Source organism: Bolinopsis microptera, chromosome 5 (assembly GCF_026151205.1).
Source record: "Bolinopsis microptera isolate Bmic1 chromosome 5, MBARI_Bmic_1.0, whole genome shotgun sequence".
Classification (NCBI taxonomy): Eukaryota; Metazoa; Ctenophora; class Tentaculata; order Lobata; family Bolinopsidae; genus Bolinopsis; species Bolinopsis microptera.
This window is the reverse complement of record NC_087076.1, coordinates 17,349,229-17,365,467: the sequence shown is the minus strand read 5'-3', so window position 1 is coordinate 17,365,467 and position 16,239 is coordinate 17,349,229. Positions and strand designations below refer to the sequence as shown.

Genomic DNA, 16,239 nt, shown 5'->3' with positions numbered 1-16,239 from the left:
TTGGGCATTGTTTCCAATACGGAGTATTGAACATCTAACTCTCACCTGAACTTTTCAGTCGTATAAAATCCGACCAGAGAAGCTACGAGAATGTAGCCGACAAGACCGATCTCAATCAGGGCACCTAGAGAGCCCATGTAAGAGTCGTACTTTGCGTCCAGGAATTCCTGAAGATATTGGAGCTGTTATTTCGGCAAATGTGTAGTTTTTCTTTTTTCAAGACCTTGATTAAGTTTTTATTAAGGTACCGAGTAAGAAAATGAATTTCGATAAACTTTTAAAAACTATCCCAACTTTAAACTGTGAGAGATAATTTCATGATATAAACCTTGTCGAATGACTCGTCAATTCCTGGAAGAGGTCCGTAACCAAGCAAAAGCTTTAGAATATTGAAAACCACCATAGAAATTGAGAGACCCTGGAATGGTATAAGATAAATAATTATGTATATATAATATACATATATATATATTATATACGATATATAGCAATTAGCATCATAATTGAGGATGATATCTGTAAATTAATATTCAATTTAGACTTAAAGTGGTAAGAACCGTAATTTTTAAACTAATTTAACGTAAGAAATTACGAAATAATTTCAGCAAGAAACTAACAGTGATGAAGAGGAGGAGTAGGAGTACACAAGGATACAAAGAGTTTCGTCTCCATGGTGACATCGCTTTACGCTTCTGTAAGTTTTCCAACGAATCTTCGATCTGGAGGACTCTATTGCGTCGTACTTTGAGCGTCTCCTCCGTCAATCCGTTCACCCGTAGGTTTCGCTCAATCCACTCCTTCTCGAGATCCAACATGTTTATTTGCTCATCAAGACTGGTCGATAACTGCAGGAGTAGAGTGTGATTTTAAGGACAAGATTTGTTGTATTGTTATATATTTATCATGTTATTGGAACCATCTTTTTAGATTCTAGGTGAACCACTACATACCGTTTTAGCAATATCATATGAATTATGAATATGATAAATGCAATTCTTGCAAATAAACGAGAGAAAAATTCGTCATTAACAATACCAAAAACAACATTCGATGAATCCATCTTTCAATGCCATATTTTGAGTTTTGAGTTTTGACGCTCCATAAACTTCATAAATTTAGATAAGAGACTACTAGATCTAAGAGACTACTATACATATTGAGACAATATTTGTATACTTTTTTGTTAATCGTGATATTTCGACGACTATTTACAGTTTTGGGAGTTTAGGTACTTTTCGAGTGGAACTGATATATTATGTACATTCATGATCTTCAATTAATTTGTGATTTATTCAACCTTGAATTCTCAGTTATTAACATGATCACATTTTTAAATACTCAAACCAACTCAAACCAGCTGGTTTCTCCGTTAAAATATTAGCAATGATCTAAAAAATACAGTATAATCGCAAGAATTAGATTAAAATAATTGCAGTGGAGCAATTATATCAGTTTCCAGACCCAGAGCAGCCAACAGCTGATTGCAAAAATGAATTAACTCATTAGTCATTAGCCGAAATATAATGTTATAATTTTGTAGTGTCGGTCTGGGCGCGACGATCTGCTGGCTGGGAAATCATTCTGACATTCTGGGCATAACGTTCTATGGGCATAACGTTCTATGTGTTGAAATGCTAATGAGTTCTAATGGACAACTCTTAGAGGAATACTCGAGGCAGTAGTCAGTACTATGGAGATAAAGACAGGAAATGTCATAAATTACGCAAATATTGCCAAGTTTAAAAGGTAAAAACCTGGGGTTTCATGACGATGGCTCCAATGACACTGAATATCCGGGCAAGTCCTAATGGTGTACACACGAGAAGCACAGCCACGCCCAAAAGTGACGTCATAGAGTACATGTAGCTGTACATGAACCAAGGGGACTTTACTATCTTCTCTGAAAAGATGAGAATGTTAAATAAGATAGCCTGCAAGATATTTAACGCAACATTTACAAATCACTCAAATTACAATTTCAAACAACTAGTCAGGTGCATAATAAAATAAACAATGATCAAAGAAAACAGTATGAATGAAATGTCTGCCAATATAAATTCATAATATACGTAAAAATAGAACTAACCCGAGAAGACAGTGCTGAGGACGAGAGTCAGGGTGAGAGGAGCCGTATCCGTGCCGATAAGTCGGGTTATGAGCAAGGAGCAACCTGCTGTTACCAGACTCAGTAAAACCAGCACTGTAAACGTCTCCTTGATCCGAGCCACGATTCCCTGAAGAGAGATTTGTTAGTACCAGTGCTAGTGCTCGGCTCAAATTCCTCTATATAGAGCTATTTTCTACTGCCCCCTTTAAATTTGGCACCGAACTTAATCAAAGTTATTCCGGTCCCCGTGACTTGAAAAGTTTCCAAATTTAGGTAATAAAATTATGGCTCACGTTCTAGATTATGGTAAACCTGATTTACCTCATGTTATATACGTGACTGATTTACCTGTACGTAACTGATTAACAGTATCATGAACTGTTTCACCATCCCGTGACTTCTTACGGACATAACAAGATATTTTCATGTAAATATAACTTTACGAGTGAACTTGTCCACCATACCGTCAAGTCTATACTAAATGTTTGTTTTTGTTCAATTGCTGATGCTATTGTTATATTGTTGCCAACACGCAAAAAAATTTGTAGAATGTTTTCTGAAGGAACAGTTCTTTGCCACAGCTGATATAATGATTTACTATCGAGATGGAATCATTTTATTAGCAGAATTAATAATTTCATCCATCTGCATCCGATAAGCAGTTGAGCAGTTCCTATGTTTAAGAACAAGAAAATCTAGCAAACACAATGATGATGTTAATTATATTTTGATAATATGTTTTGATAGGAAAACGAATGAAGCCCGACCCAAGAACTTTTCCTCAAATCGGTCTGACTGCTGCAGACCTGCCCTCATTTACCAGCGGATATGCCATAATAAATGAGCTGGAAACCAGAACTAGACAAAAGAGGATGCTGGACGAGGTTATTCACGGTCCAGATGACGTCTCCAAGTTTTTTGAAAGAGTTTTCCCGGAAGTGCATCGTCATCAAAATGTGGGAGAGAACAAGACAAGCGACTATAAACTCTGGGAGGAGGGAGAAAACGTAATAACAGTGGAGGAGGACTGTGATCCGGATAGTGTGAACGAGAAGAAGTGGGACGTTTATGTGGGGGGACCTGCTGCTATATTCGGGGCTGTCATACAGGCACAGTCACAGGACGGTGATAAAATTCTGTATGCTCACGATGGGCTGAGAGGGATTTCTAACTGGAAGGGGTCCGCATCCTGTTACGTTCCGTGTACTATTTGTCCGCAGTATTACGGCTTCGACAGCAATGGTCTGAATGTTGCGTTTAGGACACTCATTGATGGTATTCATCGGCGACTCCACTATTCAAGTTATCTTAACAAAGTTAAAACTGATGGAATGTGGATGAACGTCAGAATCAATTTCAATGCTCTGTTGTGTGATCCTGGAAATTTGTGGATGGCGATGAAAAACCAGTGGAACGCTCTCAAAGACGTTGGACTTTACATTCGAGGAACAGCACTTAATCCAGCTGACAAGACAATAGCTTACACTTCAGTTCACCACGCCACACGCTCCCCCCTCATACTCAAGGAACTGAAACTGGGTTATGACGTCATGTACCCATCAAATCAGCGAAACATGTCACTAGATGGCAATGCCGGGAGGAGGAAACACCCACCTAGACTTGTTGACATAGGTAGATTAGAAAGAGTAGTAGGGCCAGGACTTCTTAAGATTAGAGCCCTCTCGAGAGATGAGATAGCGTCACGTGGTTATGATCCTGAGTACATATTGAACCTTGTTGAGCGTCCTCTTGACGGAGCTCTCTTAATGGACATTGACGAGCACTTTGAGCGAGATATAGAACAGAACGGGGGAGTGGTGAGGGATAGTTCAAGGTTGAAAAGCGTGAAGGTAAAGCCCACAAGTAACGGACAGGACTGTGTAGTGACAAGGGTAGTCTGGGAGGACTGTGTTACTGGAGAGCAGTCAGTGACCCACGTCAACACTCTTCACCTTTCACTTGGACCTTCCATGACAAAGCTACTGGTTAAGACTAAGCAGGGCTCTCTTGTTAACTCACTTTTTAAGTCGAACAATCTAATGGCTAGAATGATGTTAGCGACAGGGAGCACGATGGTTTTCATTGTTAAAATAGATAAATTGGTGATCGGGGAAAGAGAAATTATCAAGTTTAGGGACGATTTTAGAAATGGTAACAGACACTGGCGGATGATGGCTGAGCGAGAGGTAGAGATTTCTGGCAAACTTTATCACGTAATGGCTATTCAAGGGTCTGGTGGGGCCATATTCCCTTATAAACACGCTCACCCTGAAGCAGCACTCAACATTATCAGTGCCATCATGACCCGGGGATTAGGACTAGATTCTAAAGGAATAGAGTTTGATATCTTATCTCTGAGAAGTTGCTCGAGAGGCGTAACTGCACATAATTTCCTTCGTTTTGGTGCTCCCGCAGGTAACATGGCTATGATGTATGGAACAGGGGGGCTAGGTATGGGAACTATGATGTCTAACGCACTCCTACTTAAAGCTGTCATAAGACAAAGAACCATGCTCTCGGAGGGTCAGATTACGAACCAGTTATTTGCAAAAAAATTGAAGACTAGTAACTTTGATAAGATTCCACATTGGAATGCCGCAAACCCGTTTTCTCGTGACTATTACCAGTTTATGGACAAATCTTATCTTTCTGCATATCGCCAACTGTTTGGAAGCAATAACAGATGTTCCTCACAGCGAACGGTTTTATCTTGGTTTTCGCGAATTATCAGAGTTATGAAGTAGAACTGAGAACGTGTCGATTTTGTATAATGATTGGTGAGACACGTGGTCACGTGATGTAATCTGATTTTACAGCTCAATAAGAACAGTAAGACATGACGATTGCATTTAGTTAATGTGATTTAGGTATGATTGATAACAGCCATGACCCTTCCATTCTATATAGTTTAAATACTTAGTTATCGATATTTATAATTTCTGTGAACGTAGAAATTGTCTCATCATAATTTAACATTGATTCACGATGTCAATCCTTCGCAGCTCGGTGAGGCACAGTGGTGCATCTCGCCGATCTACCGAAGTGTGGTTGCGAGAAGCATTATTTGATGCGCGCGCGACCCAGTAGTGCATCGCGCTACAAAATTTATCATTGCCATTTTAGCAATCGATTTTTGACAATCATATATTCGTTTCGAGAAAATGTGTAATGCTGTCCTCGCTATTTTTTCAATACATGCCTGATGGCTGATGCCGAGGAGACAGGAGTGCAGTGCACCATTAACTTCAACTTTCAAGTATTGACAATTGCATGGGCGAAGAGAGGACAGTATGGAACTAGAGCTCAATATCGATCGTATCCTATGTGAACTATAGTGCGCGCGCCATTTCCTGTCACAGTAAATGCTTTAAACTTTGTAGTCGCATGAGGCCGAAAAATAGACTTTAATTCTATAATATGTTTTCGCGCGTTCCGTGAAGTTGAACAATGATTGAACCCATTTCCCGGAAATTTTAGTGGTTCAAAATTTGCCATTCGAAACGAATTGTTGAGAAAAGACTAATCTTAAGTGCTAAAATTCAGCTAATTATGAACTAAGCTCAGATGAAATGAGAAACATTAAACCCTTTTCTAACTGCACGACCAATGACCTTGCAGCTTGACGTAATCGACCAAGATATGAGACACGGGGATTAATATGTTGAACAAATTAGCAAATTGTGGGAAGAAAGATTAATAAAACGGGCATAATAATTCTGTAAATTGTCTAACCCGTGATCCAGTGAATCCTTCTGATTCAAGAAAGAAGAAGGAGAAGGGTAGTAGCACGAACAGGGACAGGTTTGAACAGAGGAAAACCCCATTCCACAGATCTGAAAATAATGAGGTCATTTTCTTTATTGTAGTATCGATAAATACTTGAAAATTCTTTGCCGAAATTCTAAGAAATGAAGTTTCTGGAACACAAACATGGAAGTTCTACTTCCCTTGTTCCTCATTGAACGTTAACCTATTTAGAGCTGTAATAAGCTTTGCCGCTAGAGCAACGCCGACTCAAGAGGTCACTTAACTTACCCGATGCATGTAAATGTTCATTTTACAGGCACTTTAAGTCGGCGTCACAGAGATTTTGCAACATTTACAACCCCATACGTGACGCACAAAGCATCCCATTAATAACAGATATTCACAACATTTTAACAGCGACATTAGTGCCACCTAACATGAACTAAGATATTGCATTCCAAACATTCCTTCAAAACTTTATTAAGCACTGGACCAGACAGCATACTCGGGGGACACAAGGAGCATACTAAATTCCTGTCTTTCGTAAGTTCTTCAAGACAATGACCACTATAAATATCATATATATGCACCTATCATATGAGCGTTTCAATACATGTAACTTGGCAGGTGCAGCTAGTACTTATCAAGTTTCATAACACAGCTCATAAAATGTCACATAACAAACAGACCATATGGACGTAGGGGGGTGGTGAGTTAAAAATAAGTATTGTAAAGCCAAGTGTTGACAATTGTAGTCAACATGCACACGGGTTTGGCTCGAGAATTGTGCTCGACAAAATATCGGTCCAATTGTTTTGGTAAAACTTAAAAACTCAACGTCGCTGTGTACAAAATATCCTTACCTTGAGTGATAGTTCGGGTAAGTTTGTTATATTTTAATGATACAGATTATAATATAATAGAGATTGTGACTTGTCTTGTTGTGGAATGTGTGCGATTTCTGTGAGTTGAACGGAGTCTAACTAAAAGTGATATAACTGTGGTAAGGTATTTCTGTAATGGGAGATATGTATCTAATAACGAGAAAAAGAAGTCACATACGCCGGAGTATACTAGAAATGTCTGAAAGTACGCTCCTAATCTTATTAACTCGATAAAGGCTATTGCTTCATCTTTTTTCTGGTGCATGTAAAGGGGAGGGGGGGGGGGTAATCGCGATGTACGTTTGAATATTTGCTGTCATAAAAGAATGCAACATTTTTGTCTATATTGATAATTTGTGATCCCCTTCCTATTCTCGGGTATAACGTCACGCCTCAGATCAGGTTATCTTACCGTAAGAAAACATGCCAGTGATAGATAGTAATTTCTAGAATTAATTCATAATACTGGAAACCATATCCCTAAAAATTCGCATCATGTGGGAAAACTTACTAGATTGGCTCACGTTTACCATGAATGAAATCGGTTATCTACGAAGAAGAATCTATAAAGTAGTTAAAAATAAACTCAATATTTTAGGGATTATTTTTAACTTTTCGAAGTGAAATTCGAAATAACAATTGAACTGCTTCATTTAGCGTTGTTTTTAGCCTAAACTTCCACTCTCACGTTTATTACTCTACATGTCACCTTATGATGCACAATTATTCACGTGTAATTTGATACACCGTAAATTACCATCGATCGGTCTTTTCTTATCAGTATTTCACCAGAGCATTGACTACTCTAAACTCAGATAATTTATAAGAACGTATAGAAATCAGGTACACAGTACGGAGAATAACACCTGGCTCCAGAACTTGAGAAATAAGATGAGAGCTCTCTTAAAACTTAGTTTCATTAAGAGTTGTAAATCTGGCTCTGAGACGTAGCAGGGTATCATACCCTGGCACTATGATCATGAAGTGTAAGTGATTTCTTTTTATCTTAGTATTCAGGGCAACATTACTGCTACAGTTTTGTTACTCAAGTAGCAGCTTTTAAAAACCACGGAGCATGATATAGAGCAGTTTTCCGTCGCGACTTTGTGACGTAAAACCGCCTTAAATATCATGCCCCGTCGTGGTTTGTGACGTCATTTGTCGTGGTGGCAAGAATCAAGATAGTGTACCATAAAATACTAGAATATTGTACATTAGAGATGTGTGTATAATGGTCATGGTATGGTGACGTACTCTGGATTGACAACTACATTTGATAAGTTTAAAAGTGTCAAGGTAACACTTTCCCGATAACAGTTGTGTGTTATCATATACAGTTCCACTGTTCAAATAAGATAACATTTCAACACAGCGTAGTTTGAGAAATAAGAATGTCATGTATAATATTATATGTATTAAGCGCATCCCAATGTACATTGACTCGAGAGCCTAATAACATTTGCAGAAAACTATGCGGTCCAACGTATTTCCAGTAAAAAACTAGCTCTATTAAGCCAAGTGAAAAACGTATTTACTGCTGATCTGCTGCACAGATTGGATGCTACCCATTAATATCTTATCATATTCACTTACAGTTGAGTATCTTGGTGGATATATGATACTGATAGCAGTCAGTTTATACTTTATATAGACTAGCAGGAACCCGTCTAACCCTAAAGTGGTGTCAAGAATCAAGAGACTAAAATAATTATTACTTATTTAATTCGCGTTTTTGACACCACTTGGGGGTCCAAATTTTGGGCTCTAAAACTCCTATTTCTTGGCCAATTTTTTATTTTTTCATGCTGATTTGAAGGCCATTAAAGCATTTGACCCAGTCAAAAAAGTTTCAGTTGTATATCTTTTACGGTTTTTGCGGAAAGTCGTGTTAAAGTTGATGCCGTGGTGTCAGTAAAATGGCACAGATAAATATATATATATATATCGTCTCGCTTTATATATAGTAAGATATGAGCTGGGCTTTAACCCGTTTCAAATCTACAACAGCGATATAAATATTTTTTTAAACCACATACATTCTAGAATCTAGACCATTCGCACTTCTTGGAGAACAATTCTTGGAGAACAATTCTTGGAGAACAATTCTTGGAGAACAATTCTTGGAGAACATGCTAAGATTTAACATTAGCAACTACACGGTAAAACTTCCCTGTTTTTGTAGATAAATCAACAGGAAGCGCGTTAGAGTAGGTACATGTTACATTGTAAGACATGAGGGTGGTAGTAGACAATGGTATGTTGTGGCTTTTCATTATCTTACATGAAAACATGAACTAAATGGTACAGCTAATTCAATAATATTTTAATTGTTTTTATTTGTCAATAATGAATGAAAAATGGTTCCTCGCCAATTTTTTTAATGTGAAAACAGATAGAAATAAAACACAGAATCTGGTGGATTTTAGTCTGGCATGATCCGTTATGGTAAAATCAACTCAATAAAGACGAGCTCACTGCTCATATTGGCAAGGCGGGATTTAATTCATTTTTAAAAGCGTGGAATAAATAGTTGTGATCGTTTAACCGCCTTATTCTCCACAGATCTCACTTCAATTAAACTTCTCTCTACAACCGAGGAGATAATAATTATTGTCCGATTATTAACAGACAGAACACATGGTACGTGTCGATAAAGCAGTACGGGCAGTTAAATGCGAATAACTATAATTCAAATGTCAATAGATTGATTTATAATTGCAATTTTCAGCAAGCGTTTTCCAGGTCATTGTCCAGGTCACTGATGTTAGCGCATATGTAATACACACCATCAAATACTGCATATTGCATTTCATTTAATGAATATACTTAATGTCGATTGTCGCGTCGGGTGTATTATATCCAACAGTCACGTGTTATTTTAGTCACGTGCTCTCTGAACCAACACAACAGCTCAACCAATGAAGTACTGGAAGCACTGGCGGGATTGTTGTACAGTAATTTTGGTAGTTCCAGTTTACCATCCAGCTGGGAGGTGGAACTGGGAAACTACTTAATTTCATTGCATACAGCTGCCGAGGAATTGAGTATCATTGGATTTACAGTTCAGATTGCTGACGAAGTTTAATACTAATAATGATTCAGTTAAGATCAGGTCATGCTCACATAAAGTACTCTGTTTAGGTATTGTTAACCTTGTGACAAAGGAGAGAAGAGGAGTCATGAAATACCGGCAACGAAGACGAAGAGATAAGAGAAGATAAGAAGATATATAAGAAGAAGTGAACGCGACTGAGGGATGCGCCCGAATGGCAACGAATATTACATTATTTAGATCTCGTTATTGATCGGAGTTTTTTTACTATTTTATTATATTGTCTACATATTATTATAGACTTTTAGTGTTGTATCTTTCCACGAATTTATAGAATAATGTTTTAACTTTTAAGTCTTGCTAAAGTGAACCTCTAAACAGCATCTCGCCTTGACAAATACCATTTCATCAGAATCTACAACATCCGAGTTATGCATTTGCTTACACAATTACACGTGCTACAATAATTATACATTAGCTATTATACAAGATACATGCCTCATTATTTAGACACAGACCATTAACCTTGTCGTCCCCAGAGCAGTGGGGTTAATTAAAGGGAGTGACCTCATTAGATGTGGGCTTTATCCTCACTACTACATCTCTTTGTCATCATTACACGTCACACGTGACCTACCACGTGACCAACAATGTGACCAACTAAGTGTACAGTTTTGTAAGTTGCTACATTTTGTCATGTTCTTCTCCCATTTAAATGAGGTGCATGGTGAGAGGTGACCTTATTTAATATGTGTACATTTGGGGACTGATTATAGCCTTGATTCGCTCACATCCTCGCAGCTGACAGTATCTAATATACATATATAATATATATGATCAATTATAAGACAATACTATATCCCCCTATGTACATTTTACATTGTACAGTTGTAATGGCACTACAGTTTGACTGGATCTTGTCAGGTATTATAAAAGGTAAGTCTGCGAATATAAAAGATAAGTCTACGGATTCTATACTTGATCTGTGGAGGCCACTGATTAGCTTCAATCGTCCCACATACTCACATGCCAGCCAGCCTTCACTATATAATCCAATATGCATATTATACGAGACAATATACCGTACGCGTACGTGGGTTTGAGTATAACTTCAGCGGAAAGAGTACCCTGTAATGAGGTACACAGCCAGTGTATATCAGATAAAGACCATAATACTGCAGTCTACTTAGATATCACGTTGTAACTTATAATTGGTGTACAATTCTTACAACTGGGTATTGATACCAAACGGTCTAAGTGACTCCTATATCAGGTGTATATTAGCTGACTTCTATATCACAGTTAAAGACCGCAACGTTATAAAGACCGCAACGATTCTTTGTAACTGCAACGATATGACCAGCGGATTCTTAGAGTTGTCGTCTGTATTGTGATTCCGCTTTATATCATGTCTTTAATAAAAATCAAAACGGTTTGGGTTACTATGAAGAGCTATGAATATAACTTAGAGCCTGCTATTTTAAGACTGACTTTCAAATAAGCTTTTAAATGGTTTGAGTTACTTAAAGCTTGCTTTTAAAATAATAACTTTCAAATTATATCTTTAATAAACGTCAAAACGGTTAGTGTTAGGATGAAGAACTATAACATAAAGCCTGCCTTTATAAGACTCACTTTTAAATTAACATTTAGAGCAGCATACATGTGTTTCTGCAATATAATTATCTTTCCACGTTGCAGGAATATTCTAAATAACTTGATACATCACAACATAACTTGCTTGTGAATAATGCGCATAACTTGTGAATATAATTATTGTTTACTCAGCTCAGAGCAATGGTCCATAAAACAATTGTGGAACAAAGCCGCCACGACGACCACGACTGTGTTGTAGTAGCGTACGTGAGTGAAATATATTTTATTAAAATATTATAATCATGTACGGTACAACGAGAGCGTCACAAGTTTTTTAACTGACTAAAGACTGCCATTCTCAAGTTACACTTATATAGGTAATATAAACTTTAAGTTACACTTACAGGTAATATAAGTAGTTTAGTTACACTTATATTAATAGGTAATATAAGTCGTTACATTTTAATGTCACAGCAGCTTTAAATTTTATAGTTTATTACGCTGTTCAATAATCCTCAAACATTTAAACATATTTATTCTAGTAGTAGTAGTAGTATGTTAAGCTGATAATCATCTACTAAAACGTCAACCAACATTTAAATTGCCACTTAACAGTTTAATATTGCCATGGTAACTTAGCAAACATCATACAGCTTACGTATCTTACAGCTCCAAGAATCAATTACCTCAGAGCATCCGGTATAGTTTAAATACAGAGATTGTTTGTTCTAAATACAGACAAGAACAAGAGGACTTTGTGAGATACTGATATTTTGACAACCATCTTACTCCTTATAATGCAGACTGACCGTAGGCATGGATTACACTAGTATTTTGATAAGAACATTTGAAATAATCAGTTAATGGATCAATCTTTTTTTCGTAAAACTTCAACATCTAACGCGTATATTAGTATATATATAGCAGCCGCGAATAACATGATATTGATATGGCTATAATTAGCTTGGAAAGTTAATCAGTTTGCATACCGAGATAATAAAGATATATTATTGTCTAATTAACCATGCCAGCTGAAATTAGTTCAAATATAACAGAGTCATCAATATGGGTGTGATGTATCTATTGGCAGCTAGGTTAAACCACATACAAATAAATAATTAAATAATTAATTAATCAGTTTCCTGTACAACTTTACACGCGTCAGTTATCGTATGTTAACCTAAGTTTAGCAAAAATAACTCAATTATCTACGCAGCTATTTCTGTGCACAAATAATCTTGTTAAATGTTATATATAACATTAAACATTTAACATATTGGTCGCTTGATATTTTAGCAACGTATATATACGTTGCTAAAATATCAAGCGACCATCCATTTAATTCCTATATATAATATGTTAAATGTTTAATGTTATATATAACATATAGACGATGTATAACTTTTAAAGATATACCTGCCTTACAAGAATAGTAGTATTATTACAGGTCTCGTTTTATAAGAAGTAAACTTTTTTTTAAATAGACTCGGACAAACATCTAGGCGACTAAGCTAAACGACAGGAAGGCTTTCATAATAGGTTAAGCGATCTAATACTTACACTTATACCCCTTAGCTAAGGAGTACGGGAATTAACAAGTACTATGCAAACTGGTCATTCCATAAAACCCACCTTTGATAAGCTTGCCGTTGATCCACTTGAAGAAGTAACTATTAGGGCAGTGTCTAACCACCTCCCTTGATAGAATAGAGGTTGGGAGAAGAAGACTGGCTGCCAAACTAACGCTAAGAGTGAAGGAGCACAGGTATATCCTGCAAAGGAGTTCGTGTTACAATTATATGATAAATCATTTTACATTGAACAGAATCAAGTGGAAGCAAATTAACATCATAATTATAGAGACATAACACCTGGCCTGGACATATTGGAACAACTCTAGCATAGTAATCGACTTTGCACACTTAATTAATAATTATTGATACATTATAATATCAAGAACTTATTTAAAGATAAGATATTCTACTTACGTTATTCTGTACACAGAAGCTTCAGTCAAATCTGAGAAAGATGTGGTTACAGATCGCCTAAAATTATATGTTTGCTAATTACTAGCAAACCGATTGCTGTGTCCCTTAATGAATGGTTCATTGATAATATTTGCAGAGATCAATTGTCACAGAAAGTGTCTGTACATCTAATAATAGAAATAATTCATATACATGGTCAACTGCACCCAAGGCTTATATATTACCTTCATTTGAAGCATTAGATATGTGAGGTCTTTTGAATCTGCAGATAATGGCATAGGATATCATGTACAACACCACTGTGACCAGCATTGCCATCTGAAACAAATCAAGTTCAAATAAAAAAGCAAAACATTCAAATCTCAGGATGTAATGACAAAAACAAAAGGTTTTTATATCACGAGAGAAGCTTATAACATCTATTTTAGTATTTATAGAAATAAAGGAACACTTACAATGGCATGCCTGACAGCCTGGTAGAACTGTCCATCATCTGTTGTTTCTAGCTCGAAAACACCAGATCCTTTAGAATCATCCATACAACATTTTTGGCTGCAAGTTGTGAGGTTTCTTTAGCAATTAAACTAAGTTTAAGCATAATTTGTGTACACAGTAGTTCACAACTTGTGTAGCATTTAATAATAAAATCCATCATCACTAATGATTTCACTTATTATTAATTAACAAATAACATTTTCATCGTATAATATGATACAGTAAAAAAAAAGAAAAGGGGGGACCCCCAACCCATGTAGCTGAGACACCTCACAGCAAGTAGACCAAAGTGGCTCTTGCTTGTGAAAGGTGCGTCAACTACCCGCCGAAGCGGTGGGTTGGGAGTCCCCCCTGGGATCATTTCGTCCGTTAAAATTATATACAACATAAAATAGTACAGTAAAATATCAAAATTTACATAAACAAATCTAGGAGACCTCAAAGCTCGTCTTCTGGGGGATGAGGTTGAAGGAGATGTCATGCAGTTCAAGATGCTGGGCCGTTGATCTTCCTCTGATTCCTCTTAGTGCAATGAGTGTACTTCTTAACAGATCAAATCTGAATCGTGTTCTGATATGATTTTTGACTTGGCTCTTGGCTTCTTTTTTTATGGTCAGCTATCATCTCAGAGACACGATCTACAAATACAGTGCATAGCGGTCCCATACCTCCAGAGGTTGTGAAGACTAGAGGGACAAAGGATCCTTTCTCTGACTGAAGTACTCTCTCTTCATACAAATCTTTCTTTTCTTTCTCGTGATCTTTATAGATCTTATCTAGCGTCTTAAATGTGTTTGTGTCACAGTTAGGATGTGTGACCCTTATGTCAAAGAATGTTCTTTCAAAGGGTGCATACAATAATATGATACAGTAAAAACCAAATTTACCGCAGAGTTAAGAGGAAAGGAAATCAGGATTTTGTTCGTTTACATTATAATTATGCATGTTAAACCTTGTTTAGGGAGAGGAAATGGCTCTGGTAAATTAGGGTTTGCAGTAAATTAGGGTTTTACTATTATATGATTTGATTTGAAACTAATACAAAATAGCAACTATACAAATGTACAGCAAATCGAACAAACATATAAAATGGGCCGAAATGTATAAATGCTAAAAAGCGTGGGTCAGTGAAACAAGTACAGAGGACATGATGATGATGAAAATCTAAATATTATAGGCTACAATGAGCATTTTAGTAACAAATAGTATGAAAGATCTGAAATTTAAAAAATAAAAACCCTTAAAATATTTACACCCCAAGTTAAAAATATAAATACTTTATTTTTAAAAACACTATCAAATAAAGTGGTTGATCAGTCACTTGTGTCATTACGACGACGTCGTTATATCAAGTCAAAATATTCCCCAAAGTAATTTAAAGACGATTCCTGATCGAAAACGTTTTTAGTAGAAAAAGTTTTTCGAGTTACATAAATATCAATGGAGATGCAATTTTATAGATAAAATCAATAAAGCTTAAAAGTGAAGCCCAAAAACAAAGTAACACACCCAACAATGGTTGAGATGTGATACATCCAAGCAGTCTAAGTCGACAATAATATCATACATGAGTTAATATAAAACTAGCTCCAATGTTCATGTAACCAGACAGGTTCTACCAATCCAAAGAGTAAAGTAGGTTTCCATCTAGTCAGTAGTAAACAGTGTCTAGCACTGGTCGTCCTAAGAGGGACTCCCCATTTATTACAGGCCTGGGTAAGGCCGCGTACATACCAATGGATAGAGCATTGGCCGTCTAATGTAGGGACTAGACTTCCCAGCTAGGCGTGGGTGGGCCCTGTAGAAATACAGATCTTCCTTCTTAGCTTGAGGTCATCATTATTCACACATTCACTGCAGATTTGGATGAACTTTGGATCTCTGGAGCAGTTTAGGATCGCTAAGTGTGGAGTACCCAGATCTTCCAGACTGGAGACCTCGTTACCAACACTGAGAAGATATGAGGCTTGGTCCCTAAGGTCTTCGTCAACATGACCACAACTAGTCAGTATATGAATTGCAGTTTGTTCTTCATGACCACAGGAGCAATAGGGAGATGGCCATTTCAGTCTGTCAAGGATAAAAAGAAATGAGTTTAGAAGATTGTTTTTGTAAAACAAGCTCATGACTAGAACCTCAGTTTCTCTGCTAGTATGATGAGGGAACTTCAGGGGGGTGGTAGACACCATGGGAATTTGAGACCAGCCCTCCATTTGTAACTGGTTCTTAATAGATTCCTGCCATACGAATTCAGTGAATTGTTTGATAGAGACCTTGGTGTAATGGCAGGCTTTCCTAGAGAGCTCGAACAATTTCGAGGCATCATTCAGTCCAATTATTATTGCATCACCTGGCAGAACAGAGTCAGCA

General features: G+C 36.9%; 1 protein-coding gene across 1 annotated transcript in view; it reads right to left on the bottom strand.

Annotated features, from left to right (window-relative positions):
* The window catches only part of LOC134815789 (limb region 1 protein homolog), a 103,680-nt gene that overhangs the window by 1,315 nt on the left and 86,126 nt on the right, over positions 1-16,239 (bottom strand). The window contains exons 2-11 of the mRNA XM_063824379.1: positions 13,830-13,928; positions 13,599-13,692; positions 13,375-13,405; positions 13,019-13,158; positions 5,840-5,940; positions 2,087-2,234; positions 1,755-1,900; positions 618-845; positions 329-418; positions 46-167 (exon numbers count right to left, since the gene is read on the bottom strand). Of these exons, the coding sequence (XP_063680449.1) occupies positions 46-167; positions 329-418; positions 618-845; positions 1,755-1,900; positions 2,087-2,234; positions 5,840-5,940; positions 13,019-13,158; positions 13,375-13,405; positions 13,599-13,692; positions 13,830-13,913 (1,184 nt within the window). The 5' untranslated portion in view covers positions 13,914-13,928. The remainder of the gene's footprint in view (positions 1-45; positions 168-328; positions 419-617; positions 846-1,754; positions 1,901-2,086; positions 2,235-5,839; positions 5,941-13,018; positions 13,159-13,374; positions 13,406-13,598; positions 13,693-13,829; positions 13,929-16,239) is intronic.